Source organism: Nesoenas mayeri (assembly GCF_963082525.1).
Source record: "Nesoenas mayeri genome assembly, chromosome: 14".
Lineage (NCBI taxonomy): Eukaryota > Metazoa > Chordata > Aves > Columbiformes > Columbidae > Nesoenas > Nesoenas mayeri.
Genome location: NC_137556.1, coordinates 15,790,536 through 15,804,433, shown reverse-complemented (window position 1 = coordinate 15,804,433; position 13,898 = coordinate 15,790,536). Strand labels below are relative to the sequence as shown.

Here is a 13,898-nt window from a genome sequence, read left to right as displayed (position 1 = left end):
CTTAATATACCTATTTTAAAAGCTACTACTTGACTAAAGAAGGTCTGAATAATGCATATTGTCTAATATTTTTAATTAAAAATTAAAATTTTATCTCCCACTCTTATCCATACATATTCAGATCACTGATAGCTGAAAATTTTAATATTTTAAAGACTCTTTTACTGTTTTCCATATTTACATTCATTAAAAAAAAAAAAATCTGTAAATCAGTGTCTTGCAACTGTTCAGACTGAAAACTTGAATATAGAGAAGAACTTAAAACCAAAAATGTTATTAATTGAAAGGAGAAACTTGAGCAGTCCTCTAGTGGACATCCTTCATTTTCTAAGGATCAACTATATCCAAATAACTTATAAGAAGAATTTTGCCCAACTATTCTACAGCCTTGCATGGTAAGAAAATAGTTTGTGTCTTCCCTTAATTGCTGTATTATCCTTAAATTACCAAGTGTTCTTAAAATGCTCTAAAGCACTGAGACATAATGGGCAGGAACCGAGAGTACGAGGTGGAAGGAGGAAGAACTTCAACCAGTTTTTCTAACAAAAACTTAGTCTTTTGAAGTTATAGCTTAAATCCTTTCTGGCTGTGGAAGTTCTGGAGGTGTCATTTCTCCTGTGGTTGGCACGCACTTGAATTCTTCTCCCATAGTATGGATATGGTTCAAGAAAATTCTTCTGCATTACCAGGAAATAAGCAAATGATAAAAAGAGAGGCAATATATTTCTTTTAATATCAATATGTCTTGGCTGTAAGCAAACATGAAGAGTGACGAACTCTGAGTAAATGAGAAACTTCTGTACTTTATAAAATAGTTCAGTTTACAGTTTCAGCCTCTGGGGCTGTTTTTCTTTTTAGATTTAATATTTGTTTTTCCTCAGTTGTTTTGGAGTATTTTTAGCTAATAAACAAACAAGCAATCCTTTAAGCAGCTGTTGCAGCCCTTGTATGTTTATATTTTAGCAATTAAGGTAGTATAAGACCAATATCATAAAGTAGCTTTTATTTTAGCAGCTGCTTTGCAAAAGAAAACTCTGAATCAAACTTACTTCCATTATTATTTATTCATTGTTAGGCTTTTTGGATACAGAATAGTGATGTGAAACTAGAGCAAAACTTGAAGATACAGGTTCCTTCAAAGGCGGCAGATCTTTGGGATTTCTTTGAGGTGTCTCTGAAAGAAATTCAGGAGTTTTAGAGAAACATCTGTTTTAACAAAAATAAGCAATATATCATGTTCCCAAGGGAACGTAGTCATTGCCAAAAACCATATGGTAAGTCTGCAGATGGAAACAAATGCTGGTATGTTATTTCTTTAGTATTCACTTCAAACTATTTGGTAATAAATATTAAAATGCAACGAAAGTATCAGTGGGGGAAAACTGGCAATTGTTGGAAGCTCCACGTCACTGAGGTACATTCAAAACGTCGAACCAGTTTAGAATCTGTGTAGCTGTATTCTTTGTGTGCATATAGAAAAATTATGAATTGGGACTGAAACCCAGAACAATATAGAAAGGACAGCTAAAAGGCATTTGTTACAGAGTTTTTACTATTGGGCTGGTAAGACAAAGCTGTTAGCTCCAAAGCATATCATTAACAGGAGAGAAGGGAAGGAATTTTCATTAAGTGATTGACCAAAAATATGTGAAGCAAGGATGAATGAGGGCTCACTATATTTGTGGCGTCTTAAGCTTGAAAACAGATATAGTACCAACAGGGAAAGATACATCATACATTAACATGCATTCTTCAGTACTGAAATTAAGCTGGAACACAGAATTCTAATACACAGAATTCTGGAGTATCAGTAGCAATTACTAGAGTAGGTACAAAACTTTCAGTATTTAGTAGTTTATATTCTATTGCTGTCTCTGTGTTTGAAAAAGGTTATTAACTTGCGCAGATCTAAGCACAGTTGTGTACTGAAAGAGCCGATCTGGAAAGGCCAGGGAATATCTCTCACTCAGAGGCTGCACAGAGTGGATTCAGCAGACATCTGTCTGAAGCAGTTTGGCAGATCTTGCCCTGGGATACGGAGCTGGATCAGCCGACCTCTCCCGTTTCCTGCCGCATTTAAATTCTGTGTTTACAACTGGAAGACGTTCACTGAAGTGTAAATCATGTCACTGAAGGCTTGCAACTGTGGCAAGTGTAATCAGGGGATAAGTGGCTTTCCATAAGCAGTCTAAATACCTTTACCCCACACAAGAAGTGTCTTTGTACACCCATTGCTATTTTATACTGAAGAACATCCCACTAATTGCTTTGCCATTTATTTGATTCACAAGAAAGCAAAAATTTAACAGCTGTATTTTATTTGTCCATATGGATATAGACATGTAGGTATGAAGTAAAAAAAGAATGTACAAACATTAATTAACATTTTCTTTGTTATATAGAAATACAATGTTTAAATGACGTTCCTATTTACCAGATGTCTTAACTGTCAGCAGTTGCCTTATTTTTATGAGTGCAGAACTGGAAAAGAAGGTTTTATTTCAGCGGCAATCCCTTATTAAACTTGCAAGTCATAGATGTTTTCCTTTTGATTTATTTTATTTATATTTTATTTTAATTTATTTTGATTTATTTTATCAAACTATTCCAGGCTTATTTACCTTGGATGAAACATAAGCCAGTCTTCCATCAACAGTAAAATGAAGATAATAATGTTTAATGGTTCACTTCAAATTTTCAGTTCAATTTTGCAGTGTGCACGTTCACCTTTGTAGAACCTATTTGGACCTCGTATGACATCGTGTTGTTTGTTAGCAGCTGATGTCATTAGCTATTAATAGGCGTTACCTTTGCCTCGGAGCCCAGAGCACTTCTGGTCTGTTCCTGTCACCTCTGGGCTGCAGCATCTTTGGTTTGATCAGTCGTGCTCTGTCTAGGAAGTTTTTCCTCTCAGCGCCTGAGCGCATCAGCCCCGTGACGCAGTCACCATCCATTGCCACCGCCAATGCCACTTCATTCATTGAAATGACGGGTTTTGTGCAATATTCCTCTTATAATGTTTCTGATTGGAGGTGGCAGCTCCTGACGTATTTGGGACAGGGAAGAGAGAACAAACAGCAGCTATTTCGTTGTGGTCAGGCAGAGCAGTCATAGGGTTTCTATTTTGGAAAATATGGTGCTCTCGATTCCTGTTCCTTCACACCCTCTCTGTTAGCAGGGTTTTTACAGGGCGCTAGGATAGATTGTATTTTAAAATCTATACTGTTGTAGCAATTATAATGTCATATTAATAATCTATAGTCCCACTGCAGAATTTTATTATAGATGGCATAGTCCACCTTCCATTATAATGTCAGTCTGATTTAAAAGAAAATCCCTATTTTTCATTTTTTCCTATAGTTCTTGCACCCACTAGGCACCACTAGTGCCTCAGCAGTAGTGAAATATATTTGAGCAGCACTAACAGAATTGTGCAAATTATTTTTTTATTTTAAAACTTCAGTTAGAAGCCCCAAAATCAAAAGCCTCATTGCAAATATACAGGAAAAATATGCGCTATATTGTGCAAAATTATATGTATGATAGCAGTAGACATTGTATAAAACCCTAAGAGATGGCTGATGCAGAAGTTAATACAAGTCTTACAAAATTTAGCTAGCTGTATTAGCAATGTTATATTTTTGTACATTGCACATCGTATTGTGCATTTGAAAAGTATCAGATCTCAGAGTTTTAAGTTTATCTCTGATTTTCTACCAACATATAGTTGGGTCTTCCTAGAGTGACTTGGGATGAGGAATTTTTTAATGTTTATCTGCAAATTTCTTTGGCCTTTAGACTCATTGCTCAGAATGGAAATTAATACAGAGGTTATAAATTCTGTACAATTTTGCATATATGGAACTCATTTTTACTGGATTTGGGAGTGCCTTATTTCAGAGGTTGGGCATGTTTTCCAACATACACGTTAGACGTTTGGAGTAGAAACTATTTGAGAGTGTTTTACTTAAGTTGCATCATTAAACAAGAAGCATATGGCAAGAACAGGGATAGAATGGGATTATGACATGAAAATCTTTAAAGACTAAAAAAATGAATAAAAGATACATTTGTTGGTTCATAATGTGCTGTGTTTCTTCAAAGCTTCTATAAACATATTCTCATTAACCTGGGAATTTTCTACCTTTGTTCTGTGCTTTTGAAGTACATAACCAATGCAAAGAAGTTTTGGCAGAGGTCCCAAAGGATATTCATACTTCTTTACTTTGAGATGCTTAATACTCTCTCTTCGACCTCAAAGAAGACACAGGACCTGTCATGACCCAGTGTGTGTACCACGGGTACAAGCCCTAAATGTTGTGCTTGTAACTTCCAAAATTTATGAATGAGTTGTAACTCAACATTATGTTTGTCATGACTCTGCTTAGACAGAACGCAATGCTTACTTTACTCAGTTTTTAAAGTTTATCAGTTGGTGAGTTATTCCAAATTCTACACTTCATGTTCCACTTGTGTTGCTGTTTGGCAGTTTGTGTTTTTCTAGTGTCACATTCTAAAAGACAATGCAAAATAATTTTCGTGAATGTTGGCTCAAAATGTGAAGGCTGCATGATGCCGTGTGTGTGCAATCTCTTTTCTGTGCAGATTAATGGAAGCATGTTAATATTCTGCCCCCTCCCCAATCAAATATATTTTTAAATTTATTTTTTGTTAATTTTTTTGGAGCAGCATTTACATGAGAAGCTTGTGATATCCTTCTAATTAAAACACGGATATATCAGGTAATTTATCTTCCCAGGAACATCTAAGTCATGATCAAATTTCAGTATCTACAGTTGATCCAATTAAGCAATTTATTTAAAACCCAAGATGCTACTCATTTATTTAAAATTGTTTGTACTCAAAATGCTCACAAAACTAGCCAAAATAGATGTTCATTTTAAAATGTTTAGTTTTAAGGGATGAAGAAATGTATTCCAGTATGTGAAAGGGAACATTACCAAGGCAAAATCATCACATATTGAGAAGATCACACATCCTGGAAATCAGTGGATCATTTCTTATAAATGTTATTTAAAGATTCAAAAAGGTTATTTCTGGGTAACCTAGCTCAATAGCTGTGATAACTACATAGAGTTTGCAATTCTGCAGACAATGCAGAAAGTTTGTAAGTGCAATTCCTCTCCAAAATCACAGTAATGAGCCCACTATCTATCTAAAATGTATTATAGCTGCTGGTCTCAAGGGTCTGAGCTTCCTTTCACCATCATATTTCAAGAAAAAAAAGAAATAAAAGGGTCGTGCTTTGTGGTTGGTTCTGTGAAATGCTGGAGTGCGTTTGGTATCTGCAACGATTTGTCAGAAATTCAAAAGATTTCCTGTTTCTCCTACATTATCAAAAAGAACTGAGCAGAGATGTCTGTAGAGAACACTGTGGCTAAAGGGAGGGGTTAGTGCGGGACAGGCTTTGCATTCACAGGTGAGAAAAGGAGGAGTGAGCTGCGGTCACACTGGTACCCGTCCTGAAAAACCGTCCATCTCTTCTGTGTGAGATGGCTAGAAATGTCTTACTAAATTATTTCCACATTTTCCAATCCAGCAGCTGTCACATTTTCTAGGGGGAAAGTACCTCATGTTATGTGAATAACAAACAAACAAACAGAACCACAAACAAACAAAACCAAACCAGAATGAGACATCTTATTTGCGGGTCATTAGCCCTTCCGTCGAGGAGCACTGGCAGAGGTGAAGCCCTCTCAACACGGGTGGTTAGTGCCACGCTCAGCCCCTTCAGCCCTTCAGTCAGCTCCTGCATCTCAGCAGGAATGTACAAGGAGTCACAGACACAGAGAAGGGTCAGTTCCCCGCTCTGGCCTGGTCTCCAGCGCTCAGTCTGGCAGCTCAGCACTGCAGAGCAGAGCACGAGCGCTCGGGTCCTATCCTGTTGCTCTGCTGCTTCCCGTCAGCCCTACCGCACCCTGCACAACTGGGATGTTCAAACACAAAACACCTTGAGATGTTATTGTGGGCATTAGAGAAAGCTAAACAGGTCTCAGAAACATATTTATTTGCATTTTTAAATTCTGTTTCTATCAGCTTTTGCCATTTTCTATTTTTTAGAGACTACTTTGCCTCATGGGGCTGTAGAGTGAGTTTTGGGACTGAAAAGCTTGCGAGTCCTAAACCTGAATGTGCTATTGAAATACAAATAATCATACTTTTTCAGCCATAATAGGGTACTCTAAGGATGAAATGTGTTTTATAAATAAGGATATTGAGTCTTTAGGATGGGTCTCTGACAAAGGTAGCATCGAACTGGAAATTATTAAGTGAATAAATAGACCATTTACTGTAGCAATAAGGCTTCATTTTTTTCCCCCATAATCTAGAACAGTTTGAGAAATTGTCTATTTTCCTGGTGTAATTGACATATACAAAGTATATTCCCTACACATCAATAAATGTGGCTTCTCAAGGGACTGAGAACTGTAAATTGGTCAAATTAATATTTTAAAATCTTTGATAAGGCAGGAAAACAGGACTTTGAAAGCATAAACAACATTTATCCTGCAGAAAAAATGGCCTGAATTAGTATCTACTATTAATATACCGTCAAAAATTAGATACGAATGTAATTTAAATGCTTGTATTAAGGGAAAAACAAAACAAAACAACCTTCTGCCTTGCTAGTGCTTATATTCAAATGTAGTTTTTAATAAGGCTGTGGAAGATATGGGTAAATTCAAAGCATCTCTGAGTAGTGTAATATGTACCAGATGAGTAATTGTCTTGGGCAAATGGTCCATGAAGCCGAGTATCTGCAGAGGGGAACAGGCTCTCTGGCCCAGCAATACCTGAAGACACAAACAGCCTTCAAAGGGCTTTTAAATAAGCAAGTCTGCGAGAAGAGCTGGACTTGGACCTCGAAGGGAGGATAAAATAAATGCAGGATCTTCTTCACGTTCTAGAGGACGCTTGAGAATTTTATTTATTGTAAGAAATGTGTGTGTTTCTGTGTGTTATTTGTTTTTCCTGGTTATTTGTGCACGAGAGAGTTTTCCAGGTTATAAAGGACACAGATCACTTAAGGTTTTGATGAAACATTATATTTCTAGGCTATTTAGTGTGGGTTCACAACACAGGGTTGTAGTTCATCATGTTCTATGTTTTGCTTCCATCCTTTACCTTGCCACTAAATACATTTACTGTTGCCTTTCTACTGTCTCCCTGGTACCTATCAGACATATTTTTAGATGCAGTAATATTTTGACAAGTGTCTAAAGCCATTGCTGACTGCTTAGAAGCTTCAGAAAATTGTATTTACTTCCTTTACTTCCTTCTTTTTTCCCTTTTCATCTGTAGCACATGAGAGAAGTGCTCCCTTTGAATTGGCTGCACAACAAGCCATTTGCTTTCAGCAATGAAGGGCTGTGCACTGGAAATAAAGGGGTGTTCTCCTAGTTCAAGTACATGACTCAGTGCTAATAGCAGTTATTTAGAGATGTATTTTGTCTTCATTTCATGTAGAGAGCTCTTAACAAAATATATTGGATTTTCACGCAAATCGATGTTGAATTAGAATCCAAAGAGAAGAAAGTAGATGCCTTTTGAAGTAGTTCACAAATCCAGTGTAATTACACTGGGCGCCTTTAGCTCCAGGTTGTTCAGATTCTCTGGCATGTCATGGATTTCCCTAGTCCTGCTCGGGTTCGTGGTTTAATGCTGTTAGCTAATGAATCTCATATGAATCCTTTTTTAGGAATATTTATTCAGCTGCTGTGTTATTAAGAGCAAATGTGTAGTGGTTGTTATTAAAATTCATCTTTCTTGCTTTTCTGCTAATTGCATAACGCTAATGATGAACATCTTTTTATAACATAAAAATCTCATGTTGCTTGCATCATTTGGTTTCATAAATTATTCAGCATTGTGCATAGTTTAATATTATTCCTGCTTTTCTCAAAACTATTATAATTTCCTTATATTCAATTTACAGCTGTGGAACAACTATTTTCATTTGGCTGTGGCTTTTATTACCCAAGATTCACTACAGCTAGAGAACTTTTCCCATGCGAAATACAACAAGATCCAGAACAAGTAAGCAAAAACATGCACTTCAGGTGATGTCTTTAATTTTGTAGTTAAATGATGATAAAGATACTTTCATAGTTCTTTTTTTTTTCTAGATATGGAGATATGAGGCGTTTAATTGGCTTTGCCATCCGTGACATGTGGTACAAACTTGGTGAGTAGGCAAATGAACTTAATTGTAGACGAATCCACAGCATATTGCTTGTTTTGTTGGAAAATATCTGACATGAAGTGCTTTTGTAAATATTGCAGCTACACAATTTGCATTTCTGTTTCAGGTCAGAATAAAATTTGTTTTATTCCGGGGATGGTTGGCCCCATCTTGGAAATGACTCTTATTCCAGAAGTTGAACTACGAAAAGCCACAATCCCCATTTTCTTTGACATGATGCTTTGTGAATATCAAAGGACAGGAGAATTCAAAAAGGTAAGTAAAAATACTTCGTATGAAAATTCGTTAAAAGGTGATGTGGTTGGGTTTTTTTCCGGTGAATATCTGTTGTGTGGGCTTTTCTGCTTACACAAAGTAAAATCAAAAATATGAAAAACAGAAGGAAGAGCTCTTGTGCAAGTGAATAGAGGCTCTCCAGAGCAATTTAGTTGGACTTCAGTAAAACTTTTGTCACAGTGACAGCAATGGGCACCGGAATAAGGGCCCAGGGAGGTTGCAGGATCTTTATCGAAATTTTCAAAATTTTTCTGAATAAGGTTCTGAGCAAGAAGAAATGACATTGAAATCAGCCCTCCGTTAGGTAGCAGGTAGAATTAAATGACCTCTAAGGCTCCATTCTAATCTAAACTTTTTATGATACCCCTTCCTTGTGACCTAGATATTTATAAGCCAAAACTTCCGATTTTTAATACAGAATATCTGACAAAAGTAACAGTGAATAGTTAATTATATCTTGTCAGATTTCTCTGGAAACTATGACTTGCCTAAATATTTATTGTGATAAAAATAACCATTATGAAGAACTGACATTCCTAAAATATTTTTGACAGTAATTTTGAAAAGGATTTTTAAATCACAAGTATGAAATATTTTTGGTAGAGTAGAAATGGGGCTGGTGGGACAGGACATTTGGCAATGTAATCTGTTGTGCCTGGGCAGTGAGTCTGTCCGATTCTTTCCTAGCTGGCCTTTCCATTCTTTGCAAGCTCTTTGGGCACAGACTTCCCTTTTTCTGTGTTTGCACACTGCCTTTCCCAGCACTTTTAAAATCAGGGATTCGGGCTTTGTAGTTACATAAATAATTCATTTAGAACAATTTGTGTAATGGTAAATGGCAAACTAAGAGTCATATCTTAGATATTCATAAGAAAGTAAATATAAATATGTCACTCATATACCCAGCTATGTTAAATACTTTAAATCATGTGGGGCATTTCTGTGTCGACTAACTGTGGAATACACGAGCAGATGGAATTTCCATTTTGGTCTGTATTCCGCAGTACAAAGTCTTTGGTTCAAGGCCAAGATTAAAAACCGCTTTGCTTCTGTGCATCTGTTCCCTCTGTGTCCTAATAGTCCTGTGTTTGCCTTCTTAAAAATGTTTTCCTGCTCTTGGCTTATGCTTCATCTCTTGGGAGAGATGCGCAGATCTGTACAGACCAAAAATCCTGAAAACTCATCAGTCATACTGAGCGATTAGCATGAACAACAGCTTAGGAGCCTGGAAGATACCAGGCACTTAGGTGACCCATCAGTCACTTATGCTACAATAAATAAGTTGCAGATGATATTTTTTAAGTGCTGAGGAACAAGGACATTCATTTTACTGCAGCTTAAAAATAAGAGGTAATTTTTGTCAGATGGCACTAAAACTATTTCATAATTGAGCAGTTGAGTCTCATTGGAATCTAATGTTCTGCTATAGAAGTTGTGATCATTTAGTGGTCAAGAATTGTGAGGTTTATTTTCTCCTTTCCCGTGGAAGAGGTAGTTAAGATAAATTTCTTAAAATTGCATCTGTCAGTTTGGCAATTCTGGTAAGTATTTTAAAAGATGTATTTTAAAGGAAAGCCACATTAAGTTTTATTACTTAAAACTGTTACCATCTTAATTAGAAAAGGCAAAGAAGTAGTGTGTATGGAAAATTATTTGATAAACACATATAATCTAACTTTCACTAGTGAATAATTTAAAAATACAAATTGGCATTTAGTATTATAAATGATATTTCCTTAAAGGTTTAGTATAAAATTTGGAGAATGCTAACATGTTATTCCAAGACTACATTAGGCACTTAGGAGCCTAGACAGACATTCAATTAAAACATAATTTTGCTGAATTTTAACAATAAAGAATTAACTTCTAGTGCCATCCTCTCTAATGAGAGATGGGAAAACACATAGAGATGTTTTTACAATGCGCAAACAAGAGATGTCTTTACTAGTTGAGTCTGTACCAGCACAGGGACTAGAGCTTGTCTGGTACCTTCCACGTGGTTTAATAGACTTAACCAAAAAGATGGACCTGTTACCTTGGTGTGGGGCAGCGCTCCGTTCTGGGTGGACACACACATGATGTTGGTGCTAGCTCAGGAGGCTGTGTCCTGCTTTATGTATATAATATATGTGCAATAAGGATATAAAGTTATTTAGATTTACTAAGCGGGAATTTGATTTTGTTTAGCTATTTCTAGGAGGTCAACTAATCCCAGAGAAAACAAAATTCCACCTCTAGTTATCTCAAGAATTACATAGTACACAGATATATTTAATGGAATGGAATGGATACATAGGTATATGGCGTAATAGGGCATTTTCTTCATGATCCTTACTTTAACTTTGTACATGTGACTTCCATTCACCCAGAAGAAATCTTGTATAAGCTTGTAGTTTTAACTGTAATTGAAGATGTAGGGAGGAAGACATTAATATCTACTAATTTTAGCTATCAAGGTTCTGTCTGTTCACCAGCTCAGAGAGCTAAGAACCTTGGAAAGGCAATTTATCCAACTTACATTCAGTGTCTGTGGATAAAACTACTGCAAATACATCCGCTTTTCCTTCTAATACAAAGGGTATCTAGTTGCCTCTGTGATAGACATATGATGTTAAAAGAATCCCATGCTCCAAAGGTTGACAACCCATCCTTCCTTGAAAGATCCAGTTGTACATTTGTTTTAAGACTTCCTGAAGACAGAAACACAATCAAGCAAACTAGTACTATTTGTTCTAGCTGATAGTTTTGTTAAGGATTTGTTAAGGATTTAACTTGGCTTAGGAAAGACTATTTCATTGATATTTATATTTTTATTCAAATAAGTCATTCTGTTCTTGTTTGGTATTTTTAATTTAGCATTTCTCACTGGTTTCACCAATTGCTGAAGCCATCTGGGGAGGTTTGTCTACTGGCTTTCCTTCCCAACTGTTGGGCTGTGGCACAAAGTGCTGAGGGACAGGCTGATTCGGGCTCACTCACCTCCTGGTGAGTGAACATGAACACATGTTCAGTCTTAGGGAAACTCTTGGAGTCTGGTACCTTTCGAAGCTAACAGCTGTACAAGGTTACTAAATGAGTGAAAATAGGTGTTCTCAGCAAGCTCCTCTGGCGCATGTGATTCATTATTGATGTAAATACTCACATTTCTTGCTCTCAGTTCTCGAAATTTTATTTTGTGTAAGGATTTCAGAAGGATGAGAGATCGTCCCGTTAGCAGAACCTACGTTTTGTGCTTTAGTCTTGAAGTGTGCCCAGAGATGTGGAGATTTCTTAGACCTATTGGATAGATAAGCAGGTGGTTTAAAGCCAAATTGATGCCAATGACAATTAGGCACACTCTTTAAGTTAGAGAAGAAATACCCTTTCCTGGGCTTACTGTGGGCACAGGCACATTAAAACTTTGTTCTATATTTCTGCCAGCTTTTTTATTTATTTTGGTGCAAGCAACTGACTTTTTTGCAGCTTGTTGAGAAACTGCAGGAAAGATGCTTAGGAAGAGGGTTTTTTTGTTCAGATCCAGCATCTGTGAAATTATTACTTAGAGAAGTAATCAATTCTCTACATGCTGAATAAGTGCTAGGAAGGATTTCAGAGGTGGATGATTTTTAACTAGTGCTTGAGTTGCGCTGTATTCACAGATTTCTGTCTTACTGCATTAAGTCCACAGACTTCAACCTTAGAAAATGACTGGATCAGATGCTTTTGCTCAATATTGCCCCATCTTGAAACTGCCGTGTACCTGTGTTACCAATAAACATATATACACTAATATACATACATACACTAATATACATACTATAATACATACACGTATAAATTAATTCTGAGCCCTTTAAACTTATTTTTTAGCCTGGACAAGCCGGAGTAATTTTTCATATTGTTTCTGGATATTTCAATGATAGCTCTTCATTCTCTGCTGTTGGTGTAGTACATACTGTTCCTCAGGCATTCTTTAATGCGTTAGCTAATTACAGAGAATGGGCTAATATTAGAGCAGCAAAACCTGCAAGTGGATGAAGAGTAGTTCTGGATCACAGAGTACTGGTACTCCTAACAAACCAAAATTTTTTGTGGCCTCTGAAGAAAAAATAAGGTTCCCTCTTATTTGACACTCCTATTAAAAATAATTAAGAAACAGTAGTAGTGTGGTACTCCTTTCCTTCTGCTCAAATCAGAAATAGGATTATTGTTTCTACTGAACAATTTATAGCTTTCTCTGAGAGCATTCTGGGAAGTAGTTTTTCAGTGGACACTTGGAGATCTGAAGTCTTTAAGTATTTTGAGGAGCAGCCCAGATCCTGTTCACTGTGCCACTGAGATTACGCATTTACCGCCAACTTCTATTGAAATACTGGGTGGCTACATGCTGCTCAGTTCTGCACAGTTAGTCCTACACCACTAGGAATGTTTCTCATGTGTGTACTCTACAGGTTTGCAAATTCGCATTCTGCAATGACCTTTTGTATGTAGGCATCTCAGTGATGATAAATAGCAACGTATTTTCTCAATTTTCCTCTTCGGCCAGGCAGCAGAATATTTTTACCATTCTATGTCTATTTAAAACAGCGTTGTTCATGTTATCGTGAACACTGCTTTTCTACTCTGTCATCTTCAAATATGCTGTACCTGGTGCTGAGCTGGAGAAGTTGCCTCTCTGTGCCGTTGCACAGTGTGCACGCAACTTGTATCCAGTTTCTGGTGTATCACATTGACCACTGTGAAGTGTTTAAATATTTCTGTTGGAAGCATATCTGGTGCTGCATTATGATCATACAAACAATTTTGGTTTCTCACATTTACAGCTGTGGTTTTGCTGTTTTGGCTTGGTCAGAGAAATATGAAATGGTTGAAATTGCCCCCTCCTCCCTCCCTTCTGGAGAAAAGAGGAGTGCATCTCTATTTTCTGCACCTGGTTTTTGTTGCTTGTGTGATGAGTGATCTTTGACATTTGCTGGTCCTATTAACTAAATCTCAGGAAAAAACAGAAGGACATCAAATATTCTGGAGAAATGTGGGGAATGCTCGGCCCTTGTTATTTAAAAATGCTGAGTAATTTTTCTGAGTGGAGGGTTTTAATTACGACCTGCTTAAAGAAAGTATATGTAGTGATGTGTTTTGAGCTAGAATGTCAGATTGTCTACATCTGGAAGAATTGTACCTTCTACAACAGTAGTCTGAAGGGTGTGCATGACCTGCTTGGTGTTCCAAGGGGAAGAATTATGTTCTTATACATAGCTTTGGGCCTGGCTTCTTCAGCTCAGAGCTGAACTTTTTGATGACGAGATATAACTGCATTGCAGTTATCTGAGAGTACCGCATATAAAATCCTATAGTAACTCTTCCTGCCATGGAAGGCTTCCAGTTCCCTGATGGGATGATCTGGATCCCAGTCTGCCCA

At 36.8% G+C, this 13,898-nt stretch overlaps 1 protein-coding gene across 1 annotated transcript in view; it reads left to right on the top strand.

Moving 5' to 3' along the window:
- Positions 1-13,898, top strand: part of DOCK2 (dedicator of cytokinesis 2) — a gene marked incomplete at its 5' end in the record, with an annotated part of 169,343 nt that overhangs the window by 123,450 nt on the left and 31,995 nt on the right. Inside the window, 3 exons of the mRNA XM_080353427.1 lie at positions 7,958-8,058; positions 8,148-8,206; positions 8,331-8,479. Of these exons, the coding sequence (XP_080209553.1) occupies positions 7,958-8,058; positions 8,148-8,206; positions 8,331-8,479 (309 nt within the window). The remainder of the gene's footprint in view (positions 1-7,957; positions 8,059-8,147; positions 8,207-8,330; positions 8,480-13,898) is intronic.